This window comes from Nycticebus coucang, chromosome 16 (assembly GCF_027406575.1).
Source record: "Nycticebus coucang isolate mNycCou1 chromosome 16, mNycCou1.pri, whole genome shotgun sequence".
NCBI lineage: Eukaryota > Metazoa > Chordata > Mammalia > Primates > Lorisidae > Nycticebus > Nycticebus coucang.
In genome coordinates, this window is record NC_069795.1 from 84,125,307 (window position 1) to 84,140,701 (window position 15,395).

General features: G+C 36.4%; 1 protein-coding gene across 8 annotated transcripts in view; it reads right to left on the bottom strand.

The window, feature by feature from the left end:
* Nucleotides 1-15,395, bottom strand: part of TP63 (tumor protein p63) — a 262,946-nt gene that overhangs the window by 105,823 nt on the left and 141,728 nt on the right. For 2 of the 8 annotated variants that reach the window (XM_053565544.1, XM_053565546.1), the window contains exon 1: nucleotides 5,823-5,979. The exons of 4 other annotated variants lie outside the window; for them this stretch is intronic. In XM_053565544.1, the coding sequence (XP_053421519.1) occupies nucleotides 5,823-5,864 (42 nt within the window). In that variant the 5' untranslated portion in view covers nucleotides 5,865-5,979. Of the gene's footprint in view, nucleotides 1-5,822; nucleotides 6,010-15,395 lie in introns of those variants that run through there. 2 more of the 8 variants (XM_053565543.1, XM_053565548.1) reach the window with 2 other exon arrangements.

The window sequence follows — 15,395 nt, forward strand, 5'->3', positions numbered from 1 at the left end:
ATATTTAATTCATTCTTCGAAAGGGTTGGGATCGAAGGAAAAGCTTCTTTTATTGGGGTAAATCATCTAAATGGTTTGTGGCTGGTATATCAAAATCATTGTACCTGGTATACTACTGTTTTATTTGGGGTGCTGTTTTTTTTTTTTTTTTTTTGTAGAGACAGAGTCTCACTTTATGGCCCTCGGTAGAGTGCCGTGGCATCACACAGCTCACAGCAACCTCCAACTCCTGGGCTTAAGCGATTCTCTTGCCTCAGCCTCCCAAGTAGCTGGGACTACAGGCGCCCGCCACAACGCCCAGCTATTTTTTGGTTTGCAGTTCAGCCGGGGCCGGGTTTGAACCCACCACCCTCGGTATATGGGGCCGGCGCCTTACCGACTTAGCCACAGGCACCGCCCGTGGGGTGCTGTTTTTAAGGAAAGAATGAGATGAAGAATGAGGACTTTATTATAGAGGAACCATATCATTTATCTTCTAAGTGGGACAATTTTGAAATCGAAAAGGTGTGCTATTAATAATTATGCTGGAACAGAAGGCATAAAGAAGGCAAAACAAGACCAGTAGTTCCCAATTTGTCCATGGCAAGGACCCCAGATATTAAAGAAAGCTATGGGCCAAAATATAGGTCGTGTATGAGACTTTAGAAATAGTCTATTCCTACCCTGCCAATGGGTCCAGAGAAATGATAGATATTCCTATAAAACGTGCAGACCATGTGCAATGCAGAAAGATGCATATTTGTAATTTGGGGCAACGTAGAGAACCATGTATCCTCCCAGGGCTCTCTAAGACAGCCCCAATGTTGCCACTCCTCTGTCAAAACCCTTCCATGCCCTGCTGATGCCATTATGATAAATGCACTCTCCTCTCGGTGTGATGGCCCTCTGAGCCACTCTATCTTACACTCCTAACTCTATTTCTAATTCTCTGATAATTTTAATTCTGAGTGCACCCTGCTTTTGCTGATGCTTATTTCTTCACCTGAATTCTTCCTTCCTTCTTAACATGTCTAGGACTTAGAACGTTCTACCTGTCTTTTCAAGTAATCTGTATCGTTCATCTATACACAGACGTTCTTCATCTTCTTATCTCAAGGGGCTCTCTTTCTGCCTAACGCCGTATCAGTTGCCCAGGCTTCTCACTGACATGTGAGATCTGCTTGACTTATGACTGTATGTTTATCTGGCTCATTCTCCAGTGAAATATAAGCTATAAGTGAGAACTGCTTCATTTTTAGATCCTGTGGACCATCTTTTATATAACTGATACTTTGTAGGCATTTATTTACAAAAGAATAAGTCAATCTTTCTAGTGGAAGTTTCTCCTCTCAATACTACTTTTCATGAATATTGACAAAGTACAACTCAACCAAAAAGTATATGTAAAAATTATAAAATTTTAGAGATATAGCACATTTAAAAAGCTACATTTCATTATTTTCTTGAGCCTCCAAATTGTGTTCTTAAGGGAATATTAGGAATAAGATTTAAGGCTTAATTTTTGGATCAAATGCTTCACTTTGACACTTCAATCCATTCTTCTCCAGACCCAAAGTATACTACTCTACTGGGGACCGTTCATGAACTCCAGGCACTGGACAGTAGCACTGTATCAGCCATCTGAACTTTTTCTTATCATACATCAAAAGAAAACTGAGAGCCCATTGGGCTTGGAAAATATTTCATCTTCAAAATAGTAAAACATGTATAGAACTTATAGAAATAAGTTGTTTTTCAGTGAGGTATATTTTTGTTACCTGTGTTCACTCTATTTAATTGACATGAAGCAATTAGTAGTTAAAAAATATACAACGGGAGAAAAAAGTTTAATTTGATAATGGTGCTAAAGGAAGGAATTTTAACTGGTCCCTTCTCTTTTTTTTTTTGGTTTTTGGCCGGGGCTAGGTTTGAACCCACCACCTCCGGCATATGGGACCGGCACCCTACTCCTTGAGCCACAGGCGCCGCCAGGTCCCTTCTCTTCTATCAGCTTAGGCCCCACCCAAAACAATCACATGCATGTCAAAGGAAGCTGGGGCACAGTTACGGTGACATTTTTCTTAATTGGTTGATACCAAATCTTTCCTTGATAAACAATCTCATGACTTCATACATTTCTGTTCTTTACAGGAAGAATACAGTTTCTAAATTCTGTATGTACTTGTCATCTAAGAAAATGTTAGCAACTCTGCGTTCAGAAGATGTACGTAGTACAGATGATGGAAAAGCACCAATACGGTATTTATTTAGTGGCTACAGATGACCCAGACGTCCATTCATGCTTCCTGCTTCACTCCCCACACTCCTGCTGAGGATCACTGCTCTTCTAAAAAGCAAAACAAAACAAAACAAAACAAACATGCTTTTCCTTATCTAGGTAAAGGATACGTGATTTATTATCACCAAATCATTTTTTCCAATAACAGTAAAGGAAGGTATGATCCGTGACCTATGGTCTAAGATCTCTTTCTCCTAGTTCCCTCTGGGCTTGAGGGCACCCAATTGTAAAACAAGCAGAGCAATTGAAGGCCGCAGCCTGGAGTGAGGAACACGGTGTGGTGAGCACCGGAGTTAAACCTGCAGCGTCTGCCTCTTACTCACGATGTGCTTTTTCCTATGATGCCAAACATCTGAGAAGCACAACAGGAGAACACTTAAGATAACACATTTATTAACTATCAAAAGAAAAATTATTCCTATTTTTTAAAAAATGGTTGAGTCAGTAAAAACAGTACTGGAATAGGGCAGACCGTTTTCTTTGGTCATGCAGGCAAAGAGGTCAACTAAGTGACAATGACCTGTACTCTCAGGAGCTTCACTTTTTTTCTTACATTCAATTAGCTTTGCACAATGGTTCTTCTTGGAAGCTTTTTGGGAGCGTCTACTATGAATCTTAAAAACCCTCTTTAGAGTATATTCTAGTGTTCTTTGCTATGGAAAAGAAAAAAGTTAAGTAAAGGGTTCTCAATCTTATGCACATAGCTGACTCAACTACAGACAGAAAATCATTAACTCTGATTTGTAAAATGAGGTTTCAGGATGTAAACCTTGGATTCTCATTTAGCTATAAAATATTGTATCCCATTTACCAAAGTATCTTACCTTCTTTATCCGGAACCCCAGATGGGGAATTTCAGTAAACAACTCTTTTTCTAAGGAGGAATTTGAGACACGGCCTTCCTACACACATACACATACATACGTTTACACACAGAGATGGAGCCCAGTTTATTTGGCAAGAAAGTTGGACTAACACTTAATCTATGAAGATGTCCCTTTCTTTTGAGACTTTCTATCTCCAAGTCTGAGATCATTCCCAGAGGCTGTGTCATTCCAAGCATGGGCATTGGGGAGTGGAGCTTGCTTGAGGCTTCTCCACTGTAACCCAAGGGTAGAATCTTTAGCTGTGCCTGTTACATCCTGCCCAAGTTCTCCTCCCTTCCGGACCCTTTCCTGTTCATTAAGGGCTTCCCCAAATCCAGCACCGATGAATGCCTGGGGCTGGGGAAGAACTGGAAAGTTGCGGAAAAGGAAGTAGAGAAAAAAATAGTTTTGTTCTATTGTTTTTAAAGTATCAACTCAGAGTAGATTATTTGAAGTCAGAGAGTAGGTTGTAGTTTTTAAATAATTTTTACTCTTACTGCAAGTTGTATGCCTTTTATATTCTTAATCTGCCCAATATCTTTTACCAATTCTCATGTGATTAAAGTAGATCATTATTTCTATATTGAAGTTACTCAGAAATGTGAATCCCAAAAATGTGAATACTGTTGACTTTTGTATTAAATTTTAGGATTCTCAGAGCCATGTGGTTCTTGGAAGATGTAATCAGATATAGAACTACATTTTTACAGAACACAAAATGTTAAAATATAATTCTATACAGAAAAGAAAGTGATTCTTAAGTCATAAGATTGGAAATCAAGTCAGGAAGTTATCACAAAACGCACTCACTGGTAGAAGAATATGAGAGTAATATGCAAAAAGATGCAGGACGGTTAGGAAGTTCAGCCATATTTTTTCATAAATATTTTCCATGCATTTCAGTAGCATTCTGATAGAAAAAAAGACATGTACTACCTTTTGAGCTCCTGACTGCCTACTTACCTAAAGTTTGAAAAATTCAAACCCCTGCTATTTTCTTTCATCATAAGGATGCCATAGTCTCACATGTGGTATGACTCTTATGCCACCATAAAAGGCAATAATTCTTATAAATACGCTCTCATCACACATTTATGCAATGTTTTTCTTTCATGACATTATATGCAACTTAAAAATAATCATTTCTTGCCACTTTTCACCAACTTGCACTTTTCCCTTAGCTGAAGCTGAACACTTTGCTTCTTCACTTTTACACTCAGACGCACACACAGTCAGCTCCTAGACTGTGTACAGACACGGTGTGTGAAATAGCTCACCAGTAACCACAAAGTCAGGTATGACATGACAGATCATTTTCCTACCGAACCTGTACCAAAGAGGATCCAATAGAATCCACAAAATAATCATAAAGGTTACCTCCATTTTATAACTGCGTGGTAACATTTTAAGCTAACTTTCATTATTAAAGCAAAACAAGAAACTCAAGTTTCTTTACTGAGGACAAGCAAGCCTGCCTGAATGTTTTAAAGAAAAATAGGTACTTCCTTTTCCTTCTTTAGATAACTTGATATTTCCCCTGCTATATTGACACAGTTCAGGTGTCTAGACAACAGCATGGTCAACACGATAGCGCAGGCTGGCTTTGCTGCCCTTTGCTCGACTCTTCCTTTTGTGGTCTGCTCCCGAATACTACACATTTTGTTTTGATTTTTAAGGAGCTCAGTTTGAGTACTCCAGTCTACTTTTCCAAGCACTCACCTGCAAGCATTTTCATCGGAAACACTGAACTCCCTCTCTCTTTCTACAACACATCCCCCCCATCTGATTAGTGTCAACACAGCTGCCCTATTCTGAGGAATGTAAACTAATATTGTTGCTAGATCTCCCTCAACCTTCAGAAACTTCCTCAAAGCCTTACAGTTTCTTTAGGAGGCTTTTTTTTTTTTCCTTATCCCTTTACCCAGTGAGTTAAGTCCCTAAGACAAAATCATCGAGAAGAGATCAGAAAGGCAGGTCATCAATTCCTTAAATAAAATCCTATAGACAGTAATACACATTTACATGTATGCATGCATAAATAGTTAACAATGCGTTGCTCCAATGTAACTTTATCATCATTACACAGTGAAAGTATAAGTCAATTGCCAGATGATAGTGACATTATTACAGTCCCCTCAGGATATAGATGGGTCTCTGGTTTAATGGAATTAAACACAAAAATGGCTTTTAAAAATCTTTACCTGATTATTAAAAAAAACAAACAAAACAGTTTCATTCGCCTTTAGTATTAAATCTGAAGATAGAACTGAGCTAAGAAGTTAAGATACAGTCAAATAATTTGTCTTACTAGAAATAGCCATCAGAAGAGTCATTTCAATATATCTAGCAAAATAGGATCTGTTTTCTCAAGCTATTCTTAATAAACAGTGAATTTATCAACTCCTGAATAGCGGGTTTCTTCAAATGCAGAATGTCACCAAGAATTTTTTTTCTTTTTCGTTTTCTCCTGTTTTATCTCCTACTTAAAAAAAAAAAAAAATCTTCCAGCCAGCACAGAAAACATTAACCTAGAAAAGGAGATTCTTACATATGAAATTTGCAAAAAAAACCCATTAAATTGGGTGACCCGAGAACCACAATTATGTAAGTTTTTTATTTAAAAAAATAAAAATGAAAAAAGCATCTCTAAATGGAGTGCTAAAATCTAAAATCCTTACCTCACTAAATTGAGGCTGAGCATTGTTTTCCAGGTACAACATGTTAGCTGTGAGAGTGATCAGGGCTGCTGTCCTCTCTTCTGGCTCCAGGATTTTGCCAGCTCCCCCACCCCCTCTGAGACCCTCACAGTATGAATCTACTAAGAAGATAACAGAACTCAAGTCCCTCTCTCTCTTTCTCTCTCTGTACATAATTTAAGGTTTCCTAATATATACCCACTATAGGCATGAGGGGGCGGAACTCCTCTCTTTACCTGTCCAATCCATCAACTTCCACCTGGACTCCTCCACTCCAATGGAGTGAGGCCTCTCCCATCTCATTAAGTAGTTAGAATTCCTTATCACCAATCTTTAAAAGAAAAAGAAAGAAAGAAAAAAAAAAAAAAAAACCCAGGAGACAGACAGGTAAAACTTTCCCTGTCTCTTTCATAAGAAAGTGCACTCTCTTTTAAAAACAAAACAAAATCTCCCCAAACAAACCGTCCCACCACCACCACGACTTACAGAAGGCATTTTAGAAAGTGATTTTACTCTTTTGCACCTGAAAAGTAAAACTTCAGGAAAAGTATTAGAAAGCTTTCTTAAAAAGGTGTAGATTCAGGGTTTCAAGAATGATTACACAAAGTTAGAAATTAGAGGAAATACTCAAATCTATTGTTATATTTCATCGATATAAAAATTAAAATTCACTGCCTACCAGCTGAAAAGTTTTCAACTTATTTTTCTCAGAGACGTGCCAGTAGTTTCATATCAAGCAAGGCCAACAACATAAGCCATTTGATTTTTCAGAGATTGTTTCAATAGTGATTTAAATCACTGGTCCCGTTAACTTGTAAAAGCAAATAAGTGTCTGTATTATGTACAAGAAAAAGAAATCCTGAGAAATGTGCCCTTAAAAAAAATCTTTTTTGAAAGTTTCTTTTCTCTCCTTTATTTTACCCAGTTTTTCTTAATGCTCAAAAATATCTTTTGTTGTAAATGGGTAATAAAAATGATTATTTTACATGTTTCTATTTAAATGATTAATAGAATACATCTTAAAACATGAGAGATCAATTAACTTGTGTCTTAAAATATACATATTCTTCAAGTTAAGCCTAAAGATGTAGCCTTAAAATATATTTACATAGATACATAAGAACATTCATGTAGAATCTGGCCTTAGTTACCATAATTTACGGAAGATAATATGGATACTTGATGGGTATTATATAATTCATTAAAAATATTCTCTTCTTACTACTATTAGTATTTCACCTCATTTAGATTTATTATAAAATGTAAAAGGCAAAAATATTAGAAGATTAGAAGCCAGAATAGATCAGTACATTAATTTCAGAAATAACTTGCAAATATGCTCATGACCTTGGATTTGCCTTCTGTTCACTTCCACTTTGGTATCCATAAATTTACACATGTAAAGGACAGTGTGATCATTGGCTGATACCTATTTTAAGGCCCCTGAGTTACTGGTAATCATGCCTTCTGTTTTATAAGAAAAATATCCCATAATCTAATTTGATCTCAACTATCCTAAAATATAATACTCTAAAACACTACAAATTTATATCAGATAAAACATTTGTTTCTTCACTCAAATATTGGGAAGAATGACTTCTCTTAATACCTGTAATTAAACAAATGATCACTGGCTACAAGGCAAAGAAAGAAGTTCAGTATAATTATTTGTACCATGTATTTAAATTCTACACCCACTGACAGCTTAAGGGTCACTAGTAAAAAGCAGATGGTTTGCTCCTTAAAGCTGTGCTCTATTCCCGTGGTGCAAAATCTTGGCTAACCCTGAGAATCATCCTGGGTATTGTTTGAAAACAGATTTATGGAGCTGGCCCCAGATCTACTGAATCAGTCTCTCTTTGACTAGAGCTCCAAGTGGATTCTATTAGACAGCTTGCTAGGCAGTTCTGAATGAGTCATGCTTGGGAATCAATGCTAGAGAAAATGCTACTAGTACAACTGCCCCAGAAATTCATTACTGGATTGTTTTTTACACTAATGGGATAATGTCACCATTTGAATGCCTGAATCTAGGGCTCACAATCTCAAGTGTTGATGATATACACTCAAAATGTCAAAAAACTAGTCATTTACAAAGTCAAAAGATTCTCAGTAGGATCTGATGAATGAAAAAAGTCAAATTCTTTCTGTGTAATACTTTGTTCACCAGCACAATCAAACCTGGCAATGGTCTCTATCTGATGTATCTACAAAGATTCTGGGGAAAAACCTAGCACAATATATCCACCATGGCTGCTTGCAGACTTAAGTAGTTGAAGAAAAAGAGCACTGAACTGGGAGTTAGGAGATATGGGCCCTGTTGCCAGCTCTGCTTGTAACTAGCTCTATGTCCTTGGGGCAAGTTACTTAACCACTCAGGATTCAGATTCCTCATTTGTGAAATGGGGAGCAGAACTAAATGATTTGTAAAGATCATCACAAAGGTAAGAGTCTCTGTCTTCATCCAGAATTCAGGGAAGTATTTAGAGGATTACTCATTTTTTTCTTATTTTACTTGGATAGCTGTCCCTCAATTTGCTCATCTCCATATTGAAGCAGTCAAGTCATACAGATATTTAAGATACTTAAATGACATAAAGAAAAGAAAAGAATTCATTTAGGGGAAAACCCATGTCTTTTGCTCTAAGATACTCTCACAATGAGAAATTAGCTAACAGTCCAGATAAATTTCAACTCTGCACAAACATTTCCAGGAAGGAGCCAATTCAAGTACATCAGCTAATGTTTGATTTCAGAATTAGTGTGAGTACATGATACAAATATGCCTTAATTTAAGGATGGTTACAAAGAGTGACAATTCTCTGCAGGTTACCTACCATGCAACAATGCTTATACACGGATCTCAAATGTCCAGTAGTGTCTTAACTTCCCTAACAACTTATGGGAGGTATTATTAGAAGGTATTATTATCTACATCTTGCAGATAAATAAGCAAATTCAAGGATTTTAAATGAATTTCCCAAGGGCTCAGGAGTTAGAACCACTCTGGAGATCATTCCCTTCCATTCTCAAGCACTACCCCAGGGCGGTGCCTGTGGCACAGCGGGTAGGGTGCTGGCCCCATATACCAAGGGTGGCAGGTTCGAACCCGGCCTCAGCCAAACCTGAAAAAAAAGAAAGGAAAAAAGCACTACCCCAGACTCCTTAAGGCATCACCGCCTCCCAGTCACATGACAGCACTGCCCCCCAGTTGAAAACGTCACTGCTGCAAATCCACAACTTTGGGAGTAGAAGTCCAAGAGGCAGGTAGGATCAACACACATGCCTTCCAGAAATAACAAAATGTAAAGCTTTTGTTGAATATCCTTCTTTAACAGTTATTCAATTCTTTCTTTGTCAACAATAAGTGCTATAAACATTTTTCCACGTACATGGTTACATGTGTATTTGTTCTCGTGTGTGTGTGGATGTGTGTGTTTGGTCTTTCAGACTCACGTATGGTATTATGATTTGCTTTGTGGTATAGACAGATTATAATTTTTTCCTTAGTCAAATTTATCATTTTTTCCTTTCTGATATTGGTTTTGAAACATAGTTTCAAAGGCCTTTTCCAGCCCAATGTTATGAAATTCTGAAAACATGCTACAATATTATATCATGATTTTTGAATTTTATCCCATGCAAAGTCTCTAACTTTCCAAAATTCATAATTGTGTGAGCAACAAGGGAAGATCTGCCCACAAAATAATTGATCTTCATCACTTATTGAAAATGTTTTTTTTTTGCAGATATGAAATGGCAGACCAACTGTCAGTGGCTCAATTCACATCTTTATATGAGAAAGTTAAACAGGTATATAAATCCTTGGTACACAGCAAGTATTTGAAGTTCTTCATCCTTGCTATGTTGAGTTGGGTAGGGAACCATACAGCACCTATCAAATTCTAGAAAGAAATGGATGCAATTTTGTAGTCTTGAATCTATGTCTGTTTCCTGTGGGTGGAGACTGGTGTAGAAGGAGGGAAATGCTTGGGTTCCCTGCACCTGAGTAACAGAGGTAATGGAGATAATGGTTTCCAAGACAAGACCCTAGTTCTAGGGAACTGGGAGTGAAATTAGGTTAGAAAATGCTAAGGGCGAGGCTAAATTTGGCTAGGATTAAGGGAGAAGATTAATGGCTTGTTTTTATTATACCAATAGTTGAGATGCTTAAAAAGAAATGTATAGCTGGTTCTAAAACCAGTTGTCCCTCTGTTATCCATGGGGAAATTGGTTCTAGGACCCCTGCGACTACCCAAATCCATTAATACGCAAGTCCCTTATATAAAATACCTTAAATAATCTCTATATGTAAATGCTATGTAAATAGTTATACTGTTTTTTGTTTTGTTTTGAGTTTTGTTTTTTTTTTTTAAGTTTTTCTCTGTCCCCCAGGCTAGAGTGCCATGGCCTCAGCCTAGCTCACAACAACCTCAGACTTCTAGGTTCAAGCAATCCTTCTGCCTCAGCCTCCCAAGTAGCTGGGACTATAGGCCCATGCTCCCATGCCTGGCTAGTTTTTCTATTTTTAGTACAGACAAGGGTCCCCCTTTGCTCAGGCTGATCTCAAACTCCTGACCTCAAGTGATCGTTCTTCTTTAGCCTCCAAGAGTGTTAGGATTAAAGGCATGAGCCACCATACCTGGCCTGTATTTTTTATATTATTTTTATGGATGCATTGTTATTTTTTAACTTTATTTTTTCTGAATATTTTCCATTCATGGCTGGCTGAATCTGTGAATGCAAGCCCAGCAGATATGGAGGGTCAATTTACATAGTTGAAAAGCATCATTAGCTTTTCCATGTTTTAAGTCAAAATCTACCTGAGAAAGATAAAAAAAAAAAGAATATACATCAATGTCTCTACTTTCTTCCCTCTCTCCTAGGGTTTTCTTACCATCACTTCATCTATCCTACAGAGCAATTCTGAAATCACTCCTCGGGGTGTCCCAATACCATTGGGACCAAGTCAGCTATTCAGACAGACATTAAGAGCCCTTTGAAATATGTCCCCAAACTACCCTTTCAGCTTCAACTTCCTTATAATCCACTTTCCTTTCTACATGCTGTCCCTTGGTCTGAAGTTAAATATTATTTTATATGGTTATGTATAAAAGCAGTAATAAATATTTTTCAGAGCAAAACAATGTATATTCAACTGCCTCTCCAACTAGATGATGAACTTTTTGAAATCAGAGAACACATCTTTTCATCATACCACGTTTAGTGTTCTAAAATCTTGATTAGTATTAGCTCAATTAAATAGCTCTATAATTCTCCAGGAAAGAAATCGAAACAGTAGATTCTTTTCCCAAAGTATTTATTATGAGACAGACACGTATTTCACAAAGATGCCTTTTCTGTACGAATCAGAGTACAGAATTTAATTAAAATAGAATAGAGAAAAAACTGCTTTCAATTCAAGCTCAGTATCTTAAGCCCTCAATAATTATTTGCCAAAAGGGAAACTTGTCAGCATAATAAACTTGTTAAGAGTCAAAAAGCGTTGGGGTTTTTAGAACCTATATGAAAGCTCAGAAACGTTGGGGCTTTCCAAGTTTCTGCAGAATAAAATCAATTAGATTTTTTAATGTCAGCTACTATTAGGTTAAAGGATGCTCAACAGAATAGACTAAGAAACTTTCAAAGCTCTGACGCTTTCTGAGTGAAGTGACTTCCTTCTCCTCCTGCCTCGGGTGACAAGAATTAGCATTTTTAGAAGCTACTGAGCCACTACATTAGTTTACCAAATCAATTTTCTCTTTAGTCTAAAGCTAAGTTTCGGAGCAAGATGTTAAATAACATCCATTTTAGGGTCATCAGCTAGGTCTGAAAAATGAGTCAGACTTACCGGCCTAGAGATGAGTCTGTCCTACAGTCGTACTATAAGATATCATTTCTTATCTATTCAAGTATAAATGGCCCAGTAAAAGGTAAAACAGTGGACAGGGTTTAGACTATCTCTTTGTATTTTTTTATGGATCAGGCACTCTTCCAAGAACATAACATATATGAAATAATTTATAATTCTCATAAAAAGTCATAGATATTTTGATCATTACTGTTTTCCATATGAAGCCCCTGCGATGCAGACAGATACTAAATGATGGAATGTGTACATTTTGACCCCAGAATACACACAGATGCTGCTGTGTGGTTAGAGTGCATCTCCATATCCGCCTTGTCCCCCACTCCTGGATTTATTCCTCCTTCAAAGTGATGTCCATAGCAGCCCTACTGTTCATTTGCCAGATATCCTAATTTATAATTATAACAATAACAACAGTATTTTTATCACTTCTCTGGATTTATATAGTGTTTTATTTCTGAAGGACTTCGAAATAGTCCAAGTAAATACATACACAAATGTATAGAAATAAGATCATCTCTCCTATTTTCTACCGTGCATTAAAATAGTTTACATTGTTAAAAAAGTGATATTTAGAAGAAAAACTAACAAATATAAGTAAAATAAAAATCAACTAAAGCATGCCAGAGAGAATGAAAAGTTCCCATGGTTTTCCTCCTGCGTTTGTGTATAAATGGAAGATCATATACTCGGGTGGCACCTGTGGCTCAGTTGGTAAGGCGCCGGCCCCATATGCCAAGGGTGGTGGGTTCAAGCCCGGCCACGGCTGAACTGCAACCAAAAAATAGCTGGGCGTTGTGGCGGGCACCTGTAGTCCCAGCTACTCGGGAGGCTGAGGCAAGAGAATCACTTAGGCCCAGGAGTTGGAGGTTGCTGTGAGCTGTGTGATGCCATGGCACTCTACCGAGGGCCATAATTAGTGAGACTCTGTCTCTACCAAAAAAAAAAAAAAAAGATCATATACTCAATATAATTTTTTTAAGTTATCATAATATTATTAGCATTTTTCTTTACTCAATGTTCCTACAACAAAAAGTTCCAGGTCAAAAATTACTTGATCGGGACAGTATCAAGTTAGTTTCCAAAATGATTGCACCAAATTACATTTCTATAACTACCAGAGAATTGAAGATTACCATGAAAAAATATTTTCTCATTTTAATATGAATTATCTTGATTGCTAGTGATACTACAGGTGTTCTAATATGTTCATTTGCCCTTTACATTTCTTCTTTAAATGCTCTATTAATATCCTTTGCCTTCCTTTCAGTTTCTGCCCCATTGAAATGGTAATGCTTTCCTTATTAATAGAGATTTTAACTCTTTGACATATTTGTCAAACATTTCCAAGTTACTTTTTTTAGTACTATTTGTATGTTAAAATAAGAATTCTTGTTCTTTCTATTATATAAAAATGATATTTTAGAATTTCTTAAATATATACGTTATTTGCGTAGATTGCAAATAAACATGTCTTTTGTGTTTTCAACAACCAAGTATATGGAATAAAATGTAGTCAGTTATCCCAGAAACTAAAGGTAACCATTATTAAAATTTTGTCATATGCTCTTTCAAAAATACATATTGCACATAAACATGTGTTTTACAAACTGTGTATACGATATTAAAGATATTTTCTTAGGTATATACATATGTATCTGTATATACAGATGCATATACCTATTTTAAAAATTAACTTGCTAAAATGAGTACATTATCATTAATGTGTTTTTATTTAAAAACATGATTTTAAATTGCTACATAATCTTAATGAATTAATTTAGCCATTTCCCATTAATTGGGCATTCAATTTATTTAAATTTTAAAATTATTTTTAGAAATAGGGTCTTGCTCTGTTACGTGGGCTGGAGTGCTATGGTACAATCACAGCACATGGCAGCCTCAATTTTTTCTGTCTAATTTTTTAAGAGAAGGAGACTTCCTATGTTGTCCAGACTAATCTTAAGCTCCTGAACTCAAGCAGTCCTCTGACCTTGGCCTCCCAATGTGCTGGAATTATAGGCATGAGCCTCTGCACCTAGTTTACTTTTCTTTTAATATTATAATTATAAAACAAACAGTATTATACTATTAATAAAATATTTTAATGTAGTTGATTTATTCAATTATAATCATTATTTAAAAGCCAATAGATACATTGATTTCTAGACACGATACCAGTTTATGTTTAGACCAACAATGTACAACAGAGCGCACTTTATCATGACAGCACTAGCAGATGGTCTTATTTAAAATAATTGTTAATACTGAAGAGTAAATCCTCACGAACAGAGTTATGTTCCTCCTATTGCTATTATACAGGGTATTCCAGAGGTCGCCATACAAAATATTGACAAAATATTTCTCTACATGTTGACTATCTCTTTATAAAGTTTTGTATTGTATATTTTGTAAATAAGGATACATTTAGCTACCATTTCCCATTTTCCCTATGTATGGCAATCTTTGTCACCCTGCACATTATTCTTTAATATAAACACACTCATCTCCAACTTCATTGATGGGTATATTTTGGTCTCAAATTAAACCAACTTGTGTTTGAATACTGGAGGGTTTACTTAGTTTTTTGAAACTTCATCTCTAAAATTAAAATATTATCTGACATTATAATTGTTAACTTTCCTAATCAACCCTCTACCAGTAGTTTATGATAGATTCTACATAAATTGCAGCACCCTTGTATCATTTTATACGTTAATGTCTATAGTTCTGAACATGGCTACCAAATGCCTGACCTAAGTTATTACTTTTTTAAACACTAGATTGTCTCATGTTTCACTAGACCAATTCTAGTTACTTTTCAGTCTCTGGCCTTCCTCCTTACTGCCACATCCTCCGTTTGGCTGCCACCACAGCAGAATATCACAGACAAAGCCATCGGTTGTCAACAAGGAAGAGTGGAAAGACCCAGCACTAGAATCAACACCAGAAACCTGGGCTCTAGGTCTCGACGGTGTGATTTTTGAGCTAATCCTTTTTGCTGAATGGATAGTGAATAAGTATTCATTCACGTGAATTGTGTATCGCATCACCTTTCCTTCTGGTTCCATACTAGGATATACTGTAATACAAGTCCAGATTTTAATAATTTGCTTTGCTCTAAATCCATAGGAAAAGAATGTTCCTGCCTTTAAAAATTGTGCAAAAAAGGGCATTGTTTCAAATGTCATGGACTTTGGATTAAGTTCTGGCTCGGACTATAAATTCCTTATATTATTTGATGCAAGACACTTCCCTTGTCTATGCCTCAAGTTTTCAATCTGTTTATTGAACTTACATGGTTATGTATTTGACATCTTACATGACTGTGATTCCCAGCTTCCTTGGAGTTTACGTTTGTTTCTTTAACTGTGATCTGAGTTTCACTATTGATAAAGACAGACAATTTCTCTATCAGCTTTATATCAGAGATCTGTTTCTCATGGAATGTCCTTCCTAAAGAATCTGCCAGGCAGTTGACTTAATAGACCTGTTGCTTTCTATCCAACTTTCAGCTCTGGCAATTTCAGACTTCACTTTTAGTTCCTCTATTTTACTTTCCTCAGCATGAATAATAGGTTGGGCAGGGGATGTCTCATTCTTTCTGGAGGCTGTATTTTGAAGCAACTCAGCTTTCTTTCTTACATAAATCTTCTCCACCCTTTCCAGTTTAAAAAAAAAAATCC